Below are 23,840 nucleotides of genomic sequence, written 5' to 3'. Positions count from 1 at the left end.
GTGGTGCTGAGGATTGAACCCAGGGCCTCACACATGCTAGGCAAGTGCTCTACCAATGAGCCACAATCCCAGCTCTTAGAGGAGCTTTTTTTTAACATTCATTTTTTAAAGTATGATAACAGTGCTATATTTTAAGTCCTTAACTTTTACAGCCACAAAGAAAGAATTCCATAATAAAAAAATTAACTTAAAAAAAAAAAATCCAGGGGCTGAGGCCATAGCTCAGTGGTAGAGAGCTTGTCTCACACATTCGAGGCATTGGGTTCATTCCTCAGCACCACATAAAAATCAATCAATCAATCAATCAATACATTATATTCATATACAACTAAATTTTTTTTTAAATCCAATGTAATTTTTCTCATATCTTTTTCCAGAAAACAAAAACCAAAAAGCCCTGCTGTTGTGAGTTAACAGAAAAGATTTCTAAACAAAGTTTGACTTAGTAATTATCTAAGGGGTAGTTAAAGGGCTTAAATTTTGGCCTCAGCTTGCTGGAATTTCAATTCCTGTTGTTGTGTGACCTTGGATAATTTACCTAACCTTTCTCTGATTCATGTTCTTCATCTGTAAAATAATGGTAATAACAGATTAAAATGACTTTACACACAGCAAGTGTTGAATATGTTAGTATTATTACATACTAAGTCCCAATTTCTGGATGTCATGAGAAAGAAGAAATGAATTTATTCACATTTCAAGGCCAATGCAGCCAGATTTTTCTTAGTTTGCTTTACCTGTGTATATACTAATCAAAATTTAAGAAGTACAATTCCATGAGTAATACCTGGGTACTTCTTCCATTATCTGAATCTTAGCAAAAATATCATAGATGGAAAAGGGCGATAACAGACAAAAGGGTTCTGTTGGAAGACTTATCAGTTATTTTTAATTCAACCACTTCCACTGCCCTGGGACTTCTTCCATCAAAGACAAATGGCATAAGGGCAGGGCTGAGAGGTTCTTGAACTTGATCATGTGCCAGAATACTTGGAAGTCATCATAAAATACTGATATAAGCTGACAATAAAGTGTTTTCTGCTAAATCTGATATTTATCTATTTGCAAAAAAGGGTTTTTTTGATTTTTTTTTTTTTTAATTATGGGGAAAAAACTCATTTGGAGAAAATTCTATGTGTTCCTGCAAATTTCTACTATTCCTGTAGTCATGAACACCAGGGTTTCCCAGGAACATGGCTCAGTTCCAGGGGCTCAGCCAGTGTGTTAGGACACACTGCCTTTGATATAAGGAGATTCCTGAATTAAACCTGGGCTGTTCACGCCAAGGGCATTCCCCACCTCTAATAATAAAGACAATGCGTTTTTTAAAAAAAAGGTCAAACGAACCTCTACAATGGTTAACACCATTCAACAAGGTGGGTTAAAGCGTCAACACATCCTTATACAATTGCCTACAGGGTTTTGCAACCCTGATGAGAACCCTGAATGTGACTCGGGCTCTGGCACCAGGCACCCAACAAGTTGTCAATAAAAGGCGGGGCAGTAAAATACCAGCACCTTTAGGAGACCCATTATGCTGGAACTGGAAGCAGAAGCAGAAGTAAAAGAGAAATGTTACCTCCAGAATTGCACCTTCGAGCAATCTCCCAATATACAAGCCCGAGGGCGTAGATATCAGCACATTTAAAGGAGTCGAAGTGTTTCATATTAATAGTTTCATCAAGTACTTCAGGGGCCATGTATCTGCAACAGCAAAAGAAACACAGTTATGCACAGAACATGATGATTACGCTCTTTATTATTATTTTTTATGGTACCAGGGTTACATCCTCAGCCTCTTTTTTTGAGACAGGGTTTTCCTGGGTTGCCCAGCCAGTACTTGGGACCCTCTTGCCTCAGACTCGAATATACCTGGGATTATAGGTATGTACCACCACACCTGTCTGTTCTCTTTAAATCAAAGTACTGATCATGGGCCCTTGGGGAGCTGAAGTGTGCATTTCTCTTCCTTGCACACTCTCATGACTTGAACCTTCAAGCAATACCTTCAGCAATACTAGACCTAGGAATAGCAGGATACCAGTAAGTATGTATGTATGTATGTACATGTCTGTGTATGTATTTTTGTGGTACTAGGGTCTCCTATATGTTAGCAAGTCCTTTACCACTGAACTACATCCCCGGTCCTGTTTGTTTTTTAACCATCAAGATTTGTTTGTTAAAGCCTGTTTTGATTTCCTGGTAGAGCTAGCTCTGTGGGCCACATGGCCGGAAAAGGACATAGTGGAGTCTTTCACTTTATTAAATGTAGCCATATCCATATTGAGCTTAAGTTTCATTTTAAACTTCTCTTGTTATCTTACCTGATTGCAGGTAGGTGCAGATTAATTCTAGAGGTGATCAAAGTCACTCTTAGTGACTGAGTGGTAATTGTGAGTAAGCACTACAAATTGAGTCACCATCCTCCCATAATAAATCAGGGCATCACCTCAGACTCCACTCTGTGGGGCTGGGGTAGGTGCAATCATTCAGGTCAAAAGGACAAAAAGCAGCAGTAACACTGAAGGAAATTCACTTAGATTCAGCACAGACTTCCTCTTCTATCTTAGTAAAAGTGGGGGTCCCGCTTCCAACTTGTAAGGTCAACCACAAATCCTTACTTATTACTTCATTTTTCAACAAAGTGGAAGCAGGCACATAATCCTTATGGGTACTTCAGTCTAGATTAGCTCTGCTCTAGTTTGGCAAACCTGTTCTCCAAACCTCAGACAAAATACTCCCTGCCTCCTCCAGGGCCTCTGCACAAGCCACCCCTTTGGATTCCAATATTTCCCCTCTTTCCCTAGCCCCTCTGCCAAATCCTGCTCCAGTTTCTCTTCCTCCACTGTCCCTCCACCCCCAATAACAGCAACACCTATGTGTATGTGATTCTATGGAGCTGTGCCCCTAGCACTTGTGATGCAATTGTGTAGTTTTCTAGGAGGGAAGTGGGTGTTCTACTGAACTTCCAGTTGCCCTAGAGCAAGGACCACACCTCCTTTTTCTACACCTCTTCCTGTGCATATGGAAAGTGCACACGTGGGATATGTAGTAAAAGCCATTGAGCAGGGCTGAGGCCAGGGCCTTCCTACCGTTTGGTTCCCACCCTCTGATTTGGGGCAATGTCAATGGTGTCAGTGACTGCATCATGTCGGACAGCCAGGCCCAGGTCTGCGATGGCACACATGCCATTTTTCTTCACCAGGATGTTCTTTGACTTTAAGTCTCGATGAGCAATTCCAGGCTTCCCTGGCAGAGAAAAAACCAGGGATCTTTAAAGAAAGGTGGTATAAATGTTAAAAGCATAGAGTCAGCAGCCAGACTGTGTGGGTTTGAGTCCTGGCTTTGACTCCTGCTAACCCAGTGACATGTGTACCTTAGTCTTCTCATCCAGAAAATCAAAATGATGGTACTTTCTTCACAGGAATGTTGTAAGGAAAATGCCTTCATGAAGGCAAGTAAAGACCTTAGAAGCATGTTGAGTATTAGGTAACATTATTATTAATACTATTACCACTCTCCTACCCTGAGCAGCTCAGATATAAAGCTGCTGAGGAATTCAAAGAGAAGCTCCTGTGTTGGCTGGTTCTCAGAACCACACAAGCCTGAGGCTGGGAACTATTAATACCAGTGCAGAGGCTAGGAACAGAATCCAGCTGGTATGGTTGGATTCCTACTGTGCTCAGCAAGAACCATTGCCCCAGTCAACCAGGCATCCCAATGCAGGAATCACACCTTCACTGTGGCAAACCCAGGACATCCCCAGAAGCTGACGAACAATGTGCAGCAAAGTTCCAGGTCTTCATCCTCCAGGAAAACCTTTCTAGATCAGTAGAGCCTAGGGTCTAACTACCATGCAGTCTATAAGCCAGCTATTCCCAGCAATGAATGTGTGAAATTACTAAACTGATGCTCCTGTCACACTGGTTTATCTTTTAAGTTCCGTTCTTTTACATGTGTCCTGTGGGCATCTGAGAGGATTATTCCTTAACAAATGATTATGTCATGCCACTGTCAAATAGCTGAACACTGATGTTACAAATTTCCCTGATAAGTTTAGGGAGACCGCCAGTACGTCTTTTGTTTTCATGCAAAGTTCAAACCTCTGTCCTTCAGACTAAATTACAGTTCCTGAGGTCCAGCCTCAACTCTCTTGGTAAAAAGGACTTCTAAGAACAAAATCAGGATGGACAGCTTTTAGTCTATTGAGCACCTCATTCCTCAGCTGGCTCCACTCACCTTGAGTGCCCACAATCTCCATATGTAGGTGTGCCAAGCCACTGGCAGCAGAGAGGGCCAGCTTAATCATGCCCTCGATGGTTACTGTGTAGCGGTTAAGATAATCAAACAGGGAGCCATGTTCATGGTAGTCAGAGACAAGCCACAGCTGCGTCCAGGTGCCATTATCTGCAGAGAACAGAGATGAGTTCCGGAAAAGGCATTACTAACAGCAACAAGGAAGAATGTGTACAGCCCAAGATCCAGTCACTAGCCTGAGTTCACATTTCTTGCCTCCACACCTCCTGATGCCCGACTGGCCAGTCTCATCTATAGTGGCTCCAGTGAGGGCAGAGGAACAGTTCACCTCTCCTGGGCTGCTCTTATTTCTCTCAGGTGGGTTATAGGATTCTGAACAGCACTCCATTTTTCTGCCAAATTAAAAATGTGAGGTATTGGGCTGGGGATATAGCTCAGTCAGTAGAGTGCCTGCCCCCACCCCCCCCCCAAAAAAAACAAAAAAAACCTAAAAAAAAACCAGTGAGGTATCAGGAGAGGAAACACATATGCTTAAAGAAAGTAGTACAGGATTTGTCAGTTTTATTGCAATACTGCTCTTGATCCTGACAAGACTCGCCCATCTACAATGAACTGCAGTGGGCTGCACCCATCTCCACCACAGAGGAAGGTCTTGCAAAAGTCCTCCTCTGTGTGCCAGTGACCATCTCAACATGGCCTGAGGGCAGCACCTGCCTCACTGTAAAGCTTCTTTCCAGTTTGTTGCTCTCATCAGGCCAGGAGTTATCTGTGAACACAGGAAAGATCTCCTTTTGCATTAAGGTATTTCAGGTCAAAAAATGCCTTTCAATGCATGAATAATTAACTGCTAAGTATTCCCAGAAAGACCATCTCACCCTTCAAAAGATCTGTGGAGGTGGCCAGCATACACTTCATTTTATTTCATACATGGGGCCATGGGATGGAGGAGGGCAGAGGAAGGAAAGAAGGAAAAAAGAAATACCAAAAGCCAATAATCTAATTAAGTCTTGCTGCTGTCACAAGGAAGACTGGAAATTGGATTGAGAGCGCCCAAATTCCAGACTGGCGCTGGTTTCACTATATTTCATACTAAATATGTCACAGTAAAAAGGCAAGAATGAAGGAGACCAATTTTTCTTCTTCCCTGGCCCTAGCATGGGCTTCGACAGTCAGATCCCTACTCGCACAAGCTGCCAGAATCAATAAAGGGAGTGGCTGCTGGAAATGCACAAACCTTGGCTTCTTTTATCACAATCAAGGGACCACCCAACTCATAGCTTCCCATACTCTACCAATCACCCAGTCCTGAGGACCCTGCTAGTAAGTTAAGAAAAGACATGGTTGGGTCCTGTCAAATGTATGTAAGATTTAAATTTTATCAAAAGTGATGCTGTTTTAAAGAGGAACAGCTTACTCAGAGCAAGTAAAACATCTTCCTTTCCTTTTCTTCCCCTAAGCAATCCTAAGACTCTCTTGCTTGGGGGCAGCTGAGGCTATCACCAACCCCCACAGCAACGTGAGGAATAAGCAGTCTGCTGTTGTTTTAGGAAGAAAAAACAAATACTTAGCATCTTCCCCAGGCTTTGTAGACACTAACTTCTAAGTCACTGTGCCAAGGACACAATTGTCAGAGACTCTTCTAAAACATGAACCCAGTCCGTTCATGGCCCTCTCTGTGCTATAGGTGAATGTTCCCTCTCCTTCTGGGAGCTCTGTGAAGGCAGAAAATGTCTTGTTTTTATGTGTGATGATCCGAGCAGCTGGCAGAGGTCCTGGCCCACAGTGGTTAATAAATGCTACTGAATTAATTAATGAAATTTCAGTTATTACACTTAACTTTGAATAAAATAAGAATCTTCTCAAAAAGGCTCATTAAAACCTAGCCTCTGCCTACCTCTCCACCAGTTTTTTGCAATGACACAGCCACCCGGAGTTAGGTGCAGGATCACATACACACCTCATCTTTGCTCATGTCTTCAGAGCCCTTCCCACTGGATTTTCTTCCTGGCCAATTCCTGCTACCTTTGTGTCAATCAAGCTCAGTTGTGACTCACCTCCAATGTGTGCCCACTAGAACAGCCTGGGGTTGCCGCCTATAATCAATTCTAAATTTACTACTCAGTGAGGTCCTTAAAAATAAGGATGTGCCTGGGCACACACAAGAGACTCAAAACTAAAGCAAGAAAGGGGGAATGGGAGAGAAAATAAGGAACCTCAGGTATGAGTCAAGCCAAAACCAAAAGCTACTAGGTGATATTCTGGGCATAGGCAGATCTTTGTTCTTCAGTGGCTGCTTCATTACAAGTATATATAATGCTGGTTATGTCACATAACATGGACTTATTACTTTTATATGGTTATCTTTTCCTAGCAGGGGTGAGACCATAATTCCTCATTCTGTCAATTTTCAAAACAGACTTAGTGGGGCTGGGGTTGTGGCTCAGTGGAAGAGCACTTGCCAAGCATTTGTGAGGCACTGGGTTCAATCCTCAGCATCACATAAAAACAAACAAACAAACAAACAAACAAATAAAAGGTATCGTGTTCATCTACAATTAAAAAAATATTTTTAAAATACAGACTTAGTGGAGCTCCTATGGGACTACACTGGAGGTGGGTTTAGGAGAATGTCAAGAAGGGAAACCAAGTCGGGTGTGTTGGTGCATACTTGTAATCCCAGTGGTCAGGAGGCTGAGGAGGAGGATTACAAGTTCAAAGCCAGCCTTAGCAACTGCGAGACCCTGTCCTTGTCTCAAAATAAGAAAGGGGCTGTGGATAAAGCTCAGTTGGTAGAGTGCTTGCTTTGCATGCATAAGGCCCTGGGTTCAATCCTTGGCACCACCACCAAAAAAACAAACAAACAAACAAGCCTCTTCAGGTAATGCCAACCCTCTGATGTCTCAACATTTCCAAAAAAACAAAACAAAACAAAACAAAAACAAAACAAAAGAAAGGGCTGGGGATGTGGCTCAGTGGTTAAGGACCTCTGGATTCAATCCCTAGTACAAAGAAAATAAAAAACAAAGAAGAGAAACTGAGCAGGTAGGGTGAGGGTGTGTATTTTGTTTATTTGCTCAGTAACTTGGGTTTCCATATAAGCTTTTTATGGAATAAAAGGCTCTATGCCTTGAAGAGTTTGAAAACTATGACCTTATTCAGACTCTTTTTCTATGGGCAATAACTATGAAAACAAAGAGCTGTTCATCCCACAGCAACACCCTGTATCCCAAGCGCAGTCCTTTACCTTTATTATCAGCAGCAATAAATCCAAGGATGTTTTCATGCCGCAACATGACTGTCTGGTATATCTCTGCTTCCCGGAACCAAGACCGTTCTTCACGAGAAGAGAAAATTTTCACAGCTACATCACCACCCCTCCATCGGCCACGCCATACTTCTCCAAATCGTCCCTTCCCAATAATCTCCTGTAAAACAATGGTGCGGGCCACTGTGCGCTGGACAAAGAGAGGTAACCCTGTGGACCAAAGAACAGAAATAAATCAGACATTACAAATGTGCTAGACTTTGGAATTTCCACACTAACTGCTACCCTGGAAAGGCCCTCCTTCTACCTGGTCCATTAACCATGGAAAGCTGCATGTGTCCCTGCACCATGCCTAGGGATTCTAATGCCAGGATGAGCCAGGCAGCAATTGGAAGTGAGTGAACACAAAAAGAGAAATGCCTATGATTAGCTATTCCTTAGCAAAGCAATTTCTCCTCCAATTAGTATGGATAATGGATTTGAATGTAAATGTTCGACCAGATTTAACAACTCTGCATCCAGCCACCTGTTGGCCAACCTACCCAAGTCTGCTTTATTCTGATGGAACCAGGAAGAGGGCAGAAAAGAAAAACCAGGGTTTATGGACTCAGAGCTGCTCTGCTCATCAGCCACTAGAGGACAGTGTCGTGTAGCTAATGAAAACCCAGGTGGTCAGCACTCAAAAGTTCTGCTTATAGGTAGAGCTGCAGTCAGGGATGGAGGACTATCCATACTAATTTTACTGTCTATGTAGGTTTTGTTCCTGCTTCATTTGACTCACTCACTATCTCCCTATCTATCCAATCACCCTTCCCATCACGACTGGCTCAAAGGCTCACTCCCTCCCATAATCAATGATAACTGTTATTTATCCCTAGTTTGGTTCATGTGCACTGTTCGCTGTGCTTACTATTCATGAGGCTCTATGCTAAAGACTTACATAAACTGTCTCATTTCTCTTACAACCACCTGTAATGTAAGTATTGTTATTATTCCCATTTTGCAGATGAGAAAATGAATAAGGCTCAAAAAGGAACATTATGTAACTCACTCAAATTCATACAAGTAGAAAGTGATAAAGCAGAGCTTAAGATCTAGGGCTGCCTCTCTCCATAGTCCATGCTTTTAACTGCAACAGTACAGAACTACCAAAATGTTTCTCAAATTAGACTCCTCCTTCCTCTCCATCCCCTGTCCTACTCTGGCCATTCATTCATTTATTTATATACTGGGGATTAAACCCATGGGTGCTTTATCACTCAGCCATATCCCCAGTCCCTCTCTTCCTCTCTTTATTTATTTATTTATTTTTGTTAAAGTTTGAGACAGGGTCTCATTAAGTGACTGAAGCTGGCCTCAAACTTGCCATCCTTCTGCCTCAGCCTCCAGAGTCATTGGAATTATGGGTGTGCAGTATGATGCCCAACTGGCCATTCTTTTAAAAGACTTCCAACTGGTCTTTCTGCCTTCATCTCACCCTGCTCTTGCCCTACACACCCACACATAGCCCTGCCTCACCCCACCCTTCCTAACAGGAGGTTGGTAAATGAACAGATTCATCCTCCACATCCCTGTCAGAATTCCTTTCAAAGGAAAAAAAAAAAAAAAAAAAAAAAAAAAAAAAAAAGAACATTTCCCCAAGTGAAAACTTTCAGTAGATGCCTCTTACCTATAAGATAAAATATGGCCCCCAAGGGTCCTTCACACCTGGGCCAGCCTCTTTCCCCAGCCCATAGCAGGGCACACCATGCTGGCTTCTTTATCATAAGTCCTTAAACATACATATTATGAACTTTCGTGTCTTTTTGTCTTTTCATACAAGGTGTTCTCCTTGGCCTAGAATGTTCTCTTCCCTCTCTTAAAATTCCAGTTCCTTCACCTCCATCTCTGTAAGATTTTCCCCAATAATCCCTGTCTCTTCTATCCAATCCTGGGTCAGCCTTTTTTTTTTTTTTTTTTTTTTTTTTAAATCTTTGTTTCCAGAAGGTATTCAGCATACATTTGTTAAAATGAACTGGAAGTAGCATAAGCAGCATGGACTTATTACTTCAACACCTTGGAACCTCTGGACCTTCTGACCTGAGAAAGGACTAAACCACCCAGAGAGAACAGTCATTAACCATTTTACTTCAGATAAGTAAGAAAACACCATGCCTCCCTAGCCTCAGCCAGTCCTGGACCTGAAAAGACTCTTGAATACTTAAGCTACCCTCCTCCATTAGCAAATCAAGTCACAGAATCAACCAGGCAAGTCTAACCACTGCCCCACCTCTTTCAGCAAAGAACAGCCATATATTTTCTCTGTTTCTAAAAATATGAAGCTTTTAAATATATCCATCATTTTAGTGCTTTCTACTGCCGAGCTTAATAAAAGTGAAACCATGAAATTCAGGAGATGTGACAGCTCAAAGTATTCCTGTGTTCAAGAAGGAATGTCTGCCATGATGGATGGCATAATTTCCCTAAAGAACAATAGTCTGTCCCATGGCAAGGAAACATAAAAACATTCTCACAGATATGATCCTGTGTGTTCTAACTAGAACAGCAACTCTGATCTTTGAGGCTGAGTTTTTGTTGTTGTTGTTGTTGTTGTTAAGAATGGAATACCACTGTGACGAAACCAATTGTTTATTTTCATTAAAAAAAAAAAAAGAAAGAAAAAAAGTCTTTTGCAGTCTGGTCCAATTCCCTCTATCCAAAATTCTGGTCTCATGCCAAGGTCCAGTGTTGGGTTCAATGCCCTCATCTAAGAAAGACTTGGTCAACAACAGGCACTACAGGAAATGGAGCTGATGCTATGCTGGAAGCCCAAATTGCCTTTATGGTAACCCCCTCCAAAAAACCCTTGGGCAATGGTACAAGTCAATGATTCACCAAATCCCAACTCTAGCTTTACTCAATGTCCTTAAACTCCCCTTGTGGTTGCTCAGAGATCAATGATTAGCTGTCACCACCTCACAGAAATCCGGCACACTCCTGTTTCTCAAAATGGGCCCTGCAATTGAGCACTCCACTGCTCAGGTGGAACCAGCTGAATTTTAATAGATGTATGGTTACAAGACTTGAAGGGAGACGGGGTTTCTCCAATGGAGAGTTTTGCACTTGACCTTTGGAGTCCAGGGTATAAAAGATTTGCTGTGAACCCATTATCATATCTTATTACACGTCAGACTCCAAAAAAAGGGGAATTATGAAACCAAATGACTCAATGCTAGTAGAAACAAGCACAGGGCTCCGGCCTTCCTCACAAACACTCTCTCCTGCTGGGAAACAGTCATGAGAGCCAAAAGACACAGTGCCTGCAGAACTCAGTACCTGAGCCAGACCCTGATGTGGAGAGATCGTAGACAAGATCCTGAAGCGTCTTGTCTTTGGAGAGACACATCTCACATGAGGGATCTTCCATGTCCAGTCTCTGGCGGTTGTGATAGACGCGCTGATGATAGTTAATGACAAGGAAAACAATGATGATGATGAGAAACAGGAGGAAGACTGGGCCAGCAATAATGCCTACCAGCTCCACAGGGCCCCACACGGAAGGGTGCTCGGGCTCCTTGAGGTGACCTGGGTCAAATGAGAGAGGGGAGGGAAGGAACACAGAGTGAATACAAGGGAACGCTGTGAGCTTACTTATCTCCAACACTGCCCCCAAGTAAGAAGGCCCTTCCCCCTCAAGGTTTTGGGCTCCTTTGATCTCTCTGGTCTTACTGGGTTTGTCTGTCTACCTAGATGCTCTCAAAATACTAACTTCTTTGATTGAGTTGCCCCTTCAATGGGCAAACCAAACTCACTTTGGAACTTCACATCGTGTCAGGATCCCACCTTGGCCTCCAGGATAAATGCCAGTTTCCACACTCCTTTAGGCTCCTCTCCAGCATCTCTCCCTGGATCTGCCATGTGATACTTTGTAAATGGTAGATCTTGTCGTGGCCACCCTTTCCTAATTCTAGCCCCTCTTCGCATCTGCCCATGTCCCTTCACAGAGCAGACTGCTTCACAAGGCTCTGGTGCCATCTCTCTCCAGATCAGCCCCACATCCTCTGTGGGGATTCCTGCCTGGCTCTGCTGCAGATGGCTGTTCAGTCACTACCCAAAACACAGATCTCACTTCTGGAACTAACTTGAAAATATGCCTCTCTTGTTCTGAATCTACAACTCTGACTTGAGAGGAATGCCATCCCTTGTCATCGCAGGCAGAGAAGATGAAAGGATGGGGTGCCCTACCTCCAAGATGAGCCAATAGTCTGACAAGGGCATCCACTCACCACTGGGCACCCTCAAGTCGATCTTGTTGCAAAAGTCAGTATAGCAGCAGTGGGTATTGCGCAGATCCTCTGAGCTCAGGCAGTAGAAGGGTTTCCCAGCAGGGACCAGCTCCACTTTGGGGATGCAGGTTCGCACATGGTGCTCCATTCCATCCAGGTTGAAGATGGAAACCATGCAGGCCCCATCTGTTTCGCACGTGTAGTTGGCCTGTAGGCAGCTGGTGCACGCACACAGCAGAGCTGCAAGAGATTTGGGAGCAGACATTGAAAGCAACAATGAGGACTTTTCCAGGTCCTTTTCCAGACTTAAATATAATCCCTTAGCATACTTCATGCTCCAAAATAGGAACTTTTATGGATATGGGGCCAGAAAGATACCTTCAACTGGAGCACAACCCTTTGCCTATTTATTCAGCTCACTGACAAAGCTTGGTAGGCTCCACCATTCCTCTCAATGATCTATTCTATGCCTGTGAGCAACACAGGAAACACCTTCTCATTCAAACCAAGATGGCCTGCAGAGAGGATGGCATCTCCCCTTTGGAAGATAGGAAGCACCCCCTTCCACACACACACACACACACACACACACACACACACACACACTCCATGCAAAAACCACCTCAGGGTTCCTTGGAGCCAGAATTAAGTCATCTCTCGCCAAGCTGCCTGAATGTAGTGCAACGCTCTCACACATTCTCTTGCAAAGCTTTTCTCCTGCCCAGTTCTCAAAAAAGCCTTCAAAATTCTGTTCAAACACCACTTCCTTTGAAAAGCTTCCCCTGACCATTCCATTATTGTCTCTTTCCTTTAGTCCATTTCGGGTGTCCCTTCATGAGGGCCAAAAAGGATGTTTTCCAGAGGAGAATTTTAGTGCCTACCTCATAAAGTTATTATGGGGACTAAATGAGATAATGCATAAAAGGTGCTTAATAAGTTTAACCCATTCTGAAAGGCCCCTGGACAGCATTTACACAAACAATTGTGTTCCCCCACCTCCCCAAAGAGGCTGTGTACACAATCACCTCTGGGACTATCAATTTTGCTAGGTATGTACCATGCTAAGTGTGTGGCACTAACAGGAAATTACTGTAAATGAATTTGGCGCCTCTGAAAGCCCGTTCTGCAGTCCTGGAATCTGCAATTCTTTATTTATCTGACTAACAAGAATAGCACAGACAGCAGCAGTTGGTTCTTCCAACACTGTCTCCCATGAGCCTAACCTAGTCCTGACCTCTTGGGATGGGCAGACATGTGGCTTTGTCCACTACAACGCTGAGGCTGGGACAGGCAGGGCCGAAGAAGGTACTCATCCATCAGAGCTTGGAGGAGAGGCCCATCAAGTCCCAGGTGGCACATTCAAGGAACACTGTTTGGGTACCCAGGGGGAAGACCTGCACTCCAGGGTCTCCAGAAGAGAGACTTTTGTGATAGCCCCACAAAAAGTCACACTGGCCTAACTCTCCATTTAGGCTGTAAAGAATCTATCTTTGTCTCTTCCTCCAATACTCTGGAAGGCATCTCTTGGCTTTTTAAATGCAAAGACAGACTCTAAATGTCTCGGTGTCTAACCCCTCCTGCCGCAGACTTTCTATAAATGAGACAATCCCTTGCTGTTCCCACTCAAGGAAACTGAGGAGAGGCAGCACCAGCAGGTACACAGACAGGGTCGAATTCACTGCACAGCCTGTTGTATTTTTTTCACAACCTTTGATCAGATCCCTATCTTCTGGGAGGAATTCCAAAACATGTTGCTACCTGCTAAAGAGCGTAGGTAGTGTTAGTTCTTAAAGGCATAAAGTTTAAAGTAGGTATTTGTGAGAACAGGATCCAAATCATAAAAAGAATGTTAAAGGCAAATTTCTCCTAAATTTCAATTTAAATCCTGGTAGTCACAAAAAAGACTAAGGGACTGCCTCATTTTTCCTCCCAAAGGTCCTTATTTGTTCTTTTATTCTTCTTGGTAACTTAAACTTTAACAACTCTCAGAATACTTGGTCCAACTGTCTTTTACCCCCGCTGGAATTCTGTTCATTCCTACCCCACTGTGTGCATTCAGGCATTAAGGGGGTCCCTGTAGGGAGAAGACTTCTCAGTATATATGTTATCGTGTCCAGCAAAGACAACAGTGCTGGGGCTATTTCGGAAGGCAAGAAAGGGAAAATGAACAACTTCAAGAGAGGACTATTCTGAGCAGGGTGAGACACACAAGGCCAAACCCATAGTAGCCTGTTTAAAAAGAGCTCACTTCAGAGTCCATCAATTAGGGGAGCAGAGCAGTCAGGAATCTCTCTGATTCCAGATATTTATTCTCCTTTCGTTGGTTCATGGCCTCTTTCACAGTGATTCATTCTGGAGAATGAACACACCCACACGTGGCTCATTATTTTTGGGAAGTACTTAAACAATCTTGGTGTAAGACAGGAAAGAGCAAAAGTGGTGAAATCTATGCTAACAGGGACGGAGAACGGAACTGAAGGCTGGGCCCCAGGGGTTTAGGATAAGGGAACTGGGTGAGTCCCTGAACCTATTTGGACCTCAAATGTCCAACCAGAAAACACAATTTTTCTTACAGATGGTAGGGAGATTAGTCAAATGTCTGCTAAGAGCAGTGGGTACCCTGAGAAATGCTTGCTCTACACATATCTATGTACATCTATGTAATTTTACAGAGTGAGTGAGCAGTCTGAACAGATAAAACTTTTATGATAACCATCACTACTGCCCACACCCATGAAAAGGTCTGAATTTACATCATTGGGAGCCACAGTGGGTATCACAGCAGAACAGGTCAGGAAGACCTAAAGCTCGAATGCCAGCACTAATGTTAATCACATGACCTTGAGCAATATATTGCACTAGTTTCTTTTGTGCTCAATCTGTATAGTGGAACTATTAATAAATAACTCTTTACAGTCCTATATAAGAATCACATGAAATAACATAAAAGCACTTAACAGTAGGTACTCAAATATGAATCCCTCTTCTTAATGTAAAACCTAAAAAATAAAAATAAACAACCACACAAATAAAATGTTCCTCTTCAACCACTGATCAGGAAGTGGAAAGTTACAGCAAGGTCTCCAGCAAGAAGCTGTTCAAGTCTCTGCTCTGCTGGTAACTAGTCGCGTGGCTTTGGGCAAGTCATTTAACCTCTCTGAACCTCATTTTCCTCATGATTAACCAGAGAGAAGGGACTGAATTAGATGACCTCCAAAAGCCTTTCCAGCTCAATCTAGATCTAGCTTTGTTTTATAATTCACACTCTTTGGATCACTGATTCAACACTGAAAAATTCTGCATTATATAGCTTTTCCTAAATGTCTTTAAGACAGACATTTTGGCTAGTCTTCTGTTAATATTATTCATTGAAACAAAATAAGTGATAATAAAATTACAAACATAGCTGAATTCACTGTAAATTTAGTACACAGATCACAAACCTAAATTCAATTCTCTTTGAAAAGCTAAATGTGGACTAATGATAACAGCCCCTTATAATGTTTCACAGTGACTCATCAGGTTAAAAAGTCTACACATATATAAGCAAATATATACCTAAAGCTCTCCTTATTCCCCAAAGTGTTACGTGTGAGAAATGACACAATTTGGAAAACTAAATCACAGAAGAGTCACTGAATCACTTGAAATGTAAACAAAAAAGTGGTCAGAACAAGAGCCCCACTAGGGTAGAACTTTGTAATTAACAAGTTTATTAGTCAAACCTGAATTCAACGTAAAACCACCTTGGCAGAATTTGAACATGGATCCAAAGTATGATTAGAAGGTGGTTTGTGGTAGGATGTCAATGCAAATTTGATTCAAGAGAGAGGCTGTGTTTTGAGAAGGCTGACAAGTCCCAACTTGGGCAGGCTCCATCTAGCTGCACACTAAGCCTCAGAAGAGAAGAGGGCACTCAGCAGGCCTAGGGCCCAGCTGGGAATTCCCAGGAACCCCACACAGGCTTGAGTGATCCAGTGACTCTTCTGTGATTTAGTTTTCCAAATTGTGTCGTTTCTCATACGTAACACTTTGTGGAGTAAGGAGAGCTTTAGGTATGTATTTTCTTACGTGTAATTGTATACTCTTTTTAACCTGATGATTACTGCATTGGGCTTGGTTTTTGTTGTTTTTGTGGTGCTACAGATGGATCTCAGGGCCTCAGGCATGCAAGACAAGTACTCTACCACTGACCTACAAATCCATCCCTGGCTTCTCTGGGACAGAAAAAAGACTATGAATTTTATTTCAGCACCAGAAACACTAGTTTTATATTAGGGTGTGATGTTTTCAGTTTTGTTTCCATAAGAACTGTGTGTAGACACTGTTATTTTATCAAGAGTTTTCACTTTCGTTTTCTCATGTGATCCCCACAGGAACTCACAAGAGCTGAGGTAGGTGTAGTTGTCCCACTTTATGGATAGTAAAGCCAAGAAGGTAAGGGACTCACAAATGATAAACAAGTAAACGATGAAGCCACAACTCCACTCAGGTCTCTAGACCCTAAGTCCACACAGCAACCTACAACGTATCTCCTGGCAATGTCCAGGACCCCTAACTTTTCAGGGCCACTGCTATACTACAAACATCATCAGAGGTAGACACATCATCCTGCAAATATTACTGACATCACTCTGAAGGCATTCTTACCATCACCGTATCAAATCCACTAGGGTTTTCTGACCAAAGAGCCTCACCAAGTCTTCCTGCGGTTTACCTCCAGGGATTTGGTATGTTACAGTCTGAGAGAGCAGAGGCGTTCATTTCACCATGAATTCCTTAATGTACATTAATGACTAGAAATGGCATTTTACACACACATACACCCGCCCTTCCTTTGATACAGAGTCTTGCCCAGTTGCCCAGGCTGATCTCAAACTCCTAGACTCAAGTGATCCTCCGGCCTCAGTCTCCCAAGTATATCGGACTAAGGTGTGCACCACCACGCCTGGCCAGCCTTATCTTTAAAAGACAGGTTTTTTTTTGTTTTGTTTTGTTTTTATGTAGAGTTTAGTTCCTTTGATCCCTTGGTGATTTCAAAATAACCACCCTGTACAGACCTTATTAAAGTCCTGACAGTCGAGTTTAAGTCTCTTAATTTTGCTTTGTTCATAGGCATACTTAGCTCCTAAAAAAGGTCCCAAACAATGGGCCTTTGAGAAACCACGTTGCCACCTTCCCTTCCAGTGGGTAATTCTTCTTGAGTTCAGTGCCCCCCACCTTTTTGCAGTGCTGGAGACTGAACGCAGGGCTCACACATATTAGGTAAGCCTTCTACCACTAAGCTACAAACCAAGTCCGTGGCCCTGACTTTATTATGGATCCCACCAGCACAGAAACCAGGGCCTCCTTGGAAAGCTTTTGACAGAGGAAAAGCAGGTCACTCTAATAGTCTTCTGGCTGAGGTGCTGTTTAAAGAAACAGACGGTGTTCCAATCACCTTTGCATCTACAAGACTGACTTTGAGTAGGCACACATTAAATATGTGCTCAAAAAAAAGGCCATTCATGATGACAACATTAAGGTCCTTTAGGATGGAAAAGAATATTGTGCCAGCTACTATGGTCATGTAACAAATAACCCCCAAAATTTGTGACATAAAACACCATTTACTTTGTACATGGATTCTGAGGGCCAAGAATTTGGGCAGGGCAAAGCAGGGACTGCTTGCCTCAAAAAAGTCCCAGGCTTCAGATGGAAGACTCCAAGGCTGGGGGCTGGGATCATCTGAAGGTTCACTCCCTCTCACATGCGGTAGGTGATGCTGGCTGTTGGCTAGGGACCTTGGCTCCTCTTTACATGGTCCTCTCCAAGTAGCTTCTGTGCATGGGCTAGCTTAGCTCCTCACAGCATGATAGCTGGTTTCCACTGAGCAAGTTTCCAAAAGAAGCAAGCAAGGCAGTAATTGTATCCTTTTAATGGCCCAGCCTTAGAAGTCACAGAGCACAGCTGGGGATGAAGTTCTTCAGTAGAGCCCCTGCCTAGCATGAGTGAGGCTCTGGTTTGATTCCCAGCACTGCAAGAAATAAGTCAGAGAGCATCACGTCCACCATGTACTTTAAGTTGAAGCAGCCAAGCCTCCATCCAAATTCAAGGGGGCAGGGTGGACCCACCTGTTGGTGGAAGGAATGTCAAAGTCACATTGTAACATGTGGAATGGGAGATACAGATGCAGTCATTAGGAGATACAACTCGCCACAAACACCTACTTCTTTAGGTCTAAAGCATCCTGTGTGGCTACTTAAATTCAGAACAAAGTAATATTTATTGCAAACCAACAATGAACTTCATAAGATTGAATTTAATTCTTTACTTTGAGAGGTATCTAACATGTACTTGTCTACTCTGAAAGAATCTGGGGATGCACATTTTCATAACATGTGTCTCAACAAAAATGGGGAATATAATTCTTTTGTTTTCTCACTTATTTCCTCATCACTGACAGCACCTTCAGGGAGACATAATCGCACAATGGTTAACAACCTGGGTCCTGAGATCACAGAGCCTCAGTTTGAATCCTGACTCCATCACTTGTTACCTGAGTGACACAGGGGCAAGTGTCTTAAGTTTGCTGGTTTTATTAGCCCAATTATAAAATAGGGATAGCAACAGAATCTATTTCATAGGAGGGCTCTAAGAAATAAGAATTATACAAAACCCTTAGCAAAGTGTCTGTACAATTAAGTGCACATTTAATGCTAGATGTACCCCAACTGTTCAAGTTTTAAAATATCTTTAATCTTTTGTTATTGATGTTGCAATCTGCAAGGAAACTACTCAGTTTCCCACATAATCATCATCACACATAAAATAACAACAGCCTTAATATTATCAAATATCCAGTCAAGGATATTTGTGGAAGAATGAAATTAGACCCTATCTCTCACCGTGCACAAAAATCAATTCAAAATGGATCAAAGACCTTGGAATTAGACCAAAAAATATGCAACTTCTAGAAGAAAAGGGAGGGTCAACACTCCAGCTTTTAGGCACAGGCAATGACTTTTTCAATAACACCTACAGCTCAGGAAATAATGCTGAGTTAATAAATAGAACGGCATCAAATTAAAAAGCTTCTGCACAGCAAAGGAAACAATTAGGAATGTGAAGACAGAACCCATGGAATGGAAGAAAATCTTCTGACAGAGGATTAATATCTAGAATATATAAAAAGCTCAAAAAACTTTATACCAAAAGTCAACTCAATTAATAATTGGACAAATGAATTAAACAGACACTTCTCAAAAAGAAATACAAATGGCCAACAAATATATGAAAAAATGTTCACCATCATTAGCAATTAGGGAAATGCAAATCAAAACTACATTGAGATTTCATCTCATATCAGTCAGAATGGCAGTCATCAAGAGTACAGATAATAATAAATGCTGGAGAGGATGTGGAGAAAAAAAGAACACTTTCACACTATTGGTGGAATTGTCAATCAGCACAACCTCTATGGGAACTGGTATGGAGGTTCCTCAAAACACTAGGCACGGAACCACCACATGACCCAGCTATATCACTTCTTGGTGTTTACCCTGAAGAATTAAAGGCATCTTACCTACAGTGATACCTGCATACCCAAGCTTATAGCCAAACTATGGAACCAGCCTTAGGAGTCCATAAATGGATGAATGGATAAAGAAAATGTGGCAGGCATACAAAATGGAGTTTTATTCTGCCATAAAGAAAAATGAAGATTATGGCATTCACAGGAAAATGGATGGAACTAGAGACCATCATGTTAAATGAAATAAGTCAAACTCAGGTGGTCAAGGGTCCTACATTTTCTCTCATAGGCAGAAGCTAAAGAGGAAAAAGGAAAAACAAAGGTCGGGGTGATCTCCTAAAAATCAAAGGGAGATCTGTAGAGGAAAGGAACCAAGAGGTGGGAGGGAAAAAGGCGGGGGGGGGGGTAATGCTGGGGAGTGATATAGCCAAATTATATTATGTGCACGTATGATGAATATGTAACAACAAATCCCATCAATGTATATAACTACAATGCACCAACAAAATGAAAAAAAAAAAAAAAAAAAAATCCAGGCCATGTTCAAAAGTCCTCTATTGTCTCAAACAATGTTTTTTAAACAGTTGGTTTGTTCAAATATGGATCCAAATAAGATCCTTTCACTGTCCTTGGCTGAAAGGTTTGTTAAACCTCTTTTAATCTACAGATTTTCCCCCTGCTGTTATTTTTCCTTAAAAATTATTTGTTAAGAAACCAAGCTATTTGTCTGTATTTCCCACACTCTGAATGCTGACTGATACCCTGTGATGTCATATAACATGTACCTCTCTTCTCTGTATTTTCTATTGTTTTAAATTTATTTTTATTCCTCTTTTTAGTTATGCATGACAGTAGAATCTATTTTGATATATTTATACAAATGTGTATTTTCTATAAGCTAAAAGCTAGATCTAGGTTTTGATTTGATTCAGGTTCAAATATTTAACTATAACACCCATAAAGCAGAAAACTTCCAGCTGTCTCCTTTTGTAATATAATATATTAGTTCCCACCCTTCTTGTGTGTGTGTGTGCGTGTGTTACTGGAGATTGAACGCAGAGGCATTTAAAACTCAGCTACATCCCTAACCCTTTAAAAAAAAATTCTTATTTTCAAACAGGGTCTCACTAAGTTGCCCACACTGGCCTCAAACTTGCTATCCTATCTCAGTCTCTCAAACCCATGTGTGCTCTCATGACTGGCTTTTTTATTGGTCAGTTTTTTTCTTCTACTTTTCCAGGCCCTGTGTAAGCATTCTGTTGCCTCAACACTCCCCTCCTCCAATTCCAACAGGCAGTCTTTGGCACACACTCATTCTTTGTCTAGGAAAGACTAAGCTAAGCACTCCCTCTCCTAGACTACCTGCAATTACTTCTGTGCTAGACTTCATTCAACACTCAAGATCAAGATTCGCTTGAGTGTATTTCCTTGGTAATTCTAAGACTGCCTATCCTAAAGATGGGTTCTTAACCTGCTATGCTCCTCTCTGTTCATGTCTGGATAATTAAAGTCTGCAATCATTTATGTCTGACCTAATTCCGTGGCTTCTCCTGTTTCATTATCCTGGTCAAGTGGTCTGCATCATATCCCTCCTAGCCCAAAAAATACATAAGTGAAAGAGCTCACTGAGAGATCTCAGGCCATACTGTCTCTAACCAGTCAAGCTTCCACGGCCTGCTGGGTTTAAATGCAGGCCCATTCTCCCCATGGGTCTGCAAGCTTAACTGGGTGTTCTCCTACCCAGTCTCTAAGACTAAGTCTATCTAATGCTGTACATCAAAGCCCTTGCTTAATACTAAGCTTTCCGATTCTAATATTTCGTTTATTAGGTAGAGAAGTAAATGAACTCTACATAGTAGGGAAGTCCAGTCACCATAAACAATACTAATGCTAATGCTATTATGAATATTGAGCACTAGATTTTGATTCTTTCATATACTCTCACTTTACTAGGTTGTTCTCTTGTTTTTATTTTTTGGCTTATAAAAGTTCCTTTGTTAAAAAAAAGTTCAAGGTGTGGCATAAACAGTAGTGATAACAGGCTGCAGCTCCTGGAAGAACAGCCCATCAGGAGCAGGAGTGGCAGCAGCAAACAGAAAAAACAAAATCAAAGAGGCACCCTGGTACACACCTATAATCCCAGCACTCAGGAGTCTGAGGCTGGAGGATCCCAAGTTGAAAACCAGCTTCAGCAACTTAGCAAGGCCTTAAGTAACTAAGTGAGGCCCTGCCTCTAAATAAAATATAGAAAAGGGCTGAGGATGTAGCTGTGGTTGAGTGCCCCTGTATTCAATCCGGGTAAAAAAAAAAAAAAAAAAGGAAAAAAATCAATTGCCATAGAATACACAATATAGAAGTTGGGCAAACCCTTTATTCCTGCTCCAGAGATATTTACTATTACATGTTTGATGTATATTCTGCCAGGATTCCTTGGGTGTACAAATATATTTATTAAAAGAGTTTTTCCCCAAAATTGAGTGAAGCTGGAAAATTGAAAACTCAACTTGTCCACCAACAGATTAAATCACACATAATATATTAAATATTATTACACGGACAAGACTCACTGCTATCCATATTAAAATCTCCATAGTTGTATTTGCAAAAATTAAAATGCTGATCCTAAAATTTATATGGAGTTACAACAACTGGATATCCACATGCAAAAAGAAGTCATACCTTACATACAAAACTTAACTCAAAATAGATCAAAGACCTAAATGCATGAGCTAAAACTTATAGTCCAAAGCTTTTAAAACTCTTAGAAGAGGGCTGGGGAGATAGCTCAGTTGGTAGAGTGCTTGCCGTACAAGCACAAGGCCCTGGGTTCAATCCCCAGCACCGCAAAAACAAAACAAAACAAAACACTCTTAGAAGAAAACAGGGGTAAATCTTCATGACCCTGAATGCGGCGAGGTTCTCTCAGATATGACACTTAAAGCACAAGCACCAAAACAGGTAAACTAAACATCATCAAAATTAAAGCCTTTTGTGCATCAATGGACAATCAAGAGAATAAAAAGACAACAAATGGGAGAAAATATTTCTAAATCATATATCTGATAATGCTCTAGTATCCAGAAAACATAAAGGACTCTTACAACTCAATACCAAAAAAAAATGCAACCCAATTAAGTCAGATGTGGTGGCATACACCTGTAATCCCAGCAACTCAGGAGGCTGAGGCAGGAGGATTACAAATTTGACCCTATCCTCAGCAATTTAGCAAGGATCTAAGCAAAATAAAAAATAAAAAGAACTGGCAACATAGCTCGGGGGTAAAGTGCCCCTGGTTTCTGTCCCCAGTACACCACCCCCCAAATTTAAACCTGACAAAAGGGACTGGGGTTGTAGCTCAGTGGTAGAGCACTTGCCTTGCACATGTGAGGCACTGGGTTCAATCCTCAGCATCACATAAAATAAGTAAATAAAGATATTATGTACATCTACAACTAAAAAATATTTGAAAAAAAAAAGAACAGGGCGAAGGACTTGAACATTTTTCTAAAGATGGTAGACAAATGGCCAATGAGCATATGAAAAAATGCTCAATGTCACCTCAGATGCTTCAAATTGAAATGCAAATCAAAACCACGAACTATTACCTCACACCCATTAGGGAAGCCATAAGAAAATGAAAAATAGAAAATGCTGGTGAGAGCTGGATAAACTGCAACTCCTGTATACTGCAACATGACGGGGGATGTGGCTCAGTGTTAAGAGTACTTGCCTACCCAGCACCACACACACACACACACACACAGATACAACATACATTGTAGAAAAATGTGTGTAGCTCCTTGATAAGCTAAACATAGAATTAACATATAATTCAGCAATTCTACTCCTATGTATGTACCCAAAAGAACTGAAAACAAGTGTTCAAACAAAAATTTGTACATGAATATTTTAATAGCACCATTCACAATAACCAAAAAGTAGAAAAAAACCCAAATGTCTATCAAATAATGAATGGATAAATAATATGTGGTATGTTCATACAATGGAATATATTCAGCCATAAAAAGAAAGAAACTACTGATACACACTACAATATGGATGAACCTTGAAAACATTAAGTGAAAGAAGCCACATATCATATGATTTCACTTATACGAAATATCCAAAAAGCAGATTTGTGGTTGTTATGGGTTGGGGAGAGGGAAGAGTGACTACTTAATGGATATAGGGTTTTCTTTCTGAGTAACCAAAAAGTTCTGGTACTACACAGTGCTGACAGCTTGCACATTATCAAGGTACTCAATGCCACTGAATTGTATACTTTAAAATGATTAAAATGGTAAATTTTCTGTTATATGTAGTTTATCACATTTAAAACTACCATAAATCCACACTTGCAAAACTATATATATATAATCTCAAATACAAAACCAAAAAAATCCATAATACATGCATGGGAAAGAAACAGGAGGTACAATGTTTTTCCAAACTCTGTTCCCCCTAAATCTCTAGGCTCTCCATGACACCTCAGGAATCTCTGAACTCCACAAGGAGGAAACCAATGTCCTTTTCACCCTTT

At 41.5% G+C, this 23,840-nt stretch overlaps 1 protein-coding gene across 2 annotated transcripts in view; it reads right to left on the bottom strand.

The window, feature by feature from the left end:
* ACVR1B (activin A receptor type 1B) overlaps positions 1-23,840 on the bottom strand; it is a 40,803-nt gene that overhangs the window by 6,506 nt on the left and 10,457 nt on the right. For both annotated transcript variants that reach the window (XM_079142194.1, XM_079142193.1), the window contains exons 2-7: positions 11,788-12,027; positions 10,838-11,086; positions 7,502-7,732; positions 4,240-4,407; positions 3,093-3,249; positions 1,580-1,704 (exon numbers count right to left, since the gene is read on the bottom strand). In XM_079142194.1, the coding sequence (XP_078998320.1) occupies positions 1,580-1,704; positions 3,093-3,249; positions 4,240-4,407; positions 7,502-7,732; positions 10,838-11,086; positions 11,788-12,027 (1,170 nt within the window). The remainder of the gene's footprint in view (positions 1-1,579; positions 1,705-3,092; positions 3,250-4,239; positions 4,408-7,501; positions 7,733-10,837; positions 11,087-11,787; positions 12,028-23,840) is intronic.

This window comes from Sciurus vulgaris (genome assembly GCF_902686455.1).
Source record: "Sciurus vulgaris genome assembly, chromosome: 5".
NCBI classification, from domain to species: Eukaryota; Metazoa; Chordata; class Mammalia; order Rodentia; family Sciuridae; genus Sciurus; species Sciurus vulgaris.
This window is presented reverse-complemented; position numbering and strand designations above follow the sequence as displayed.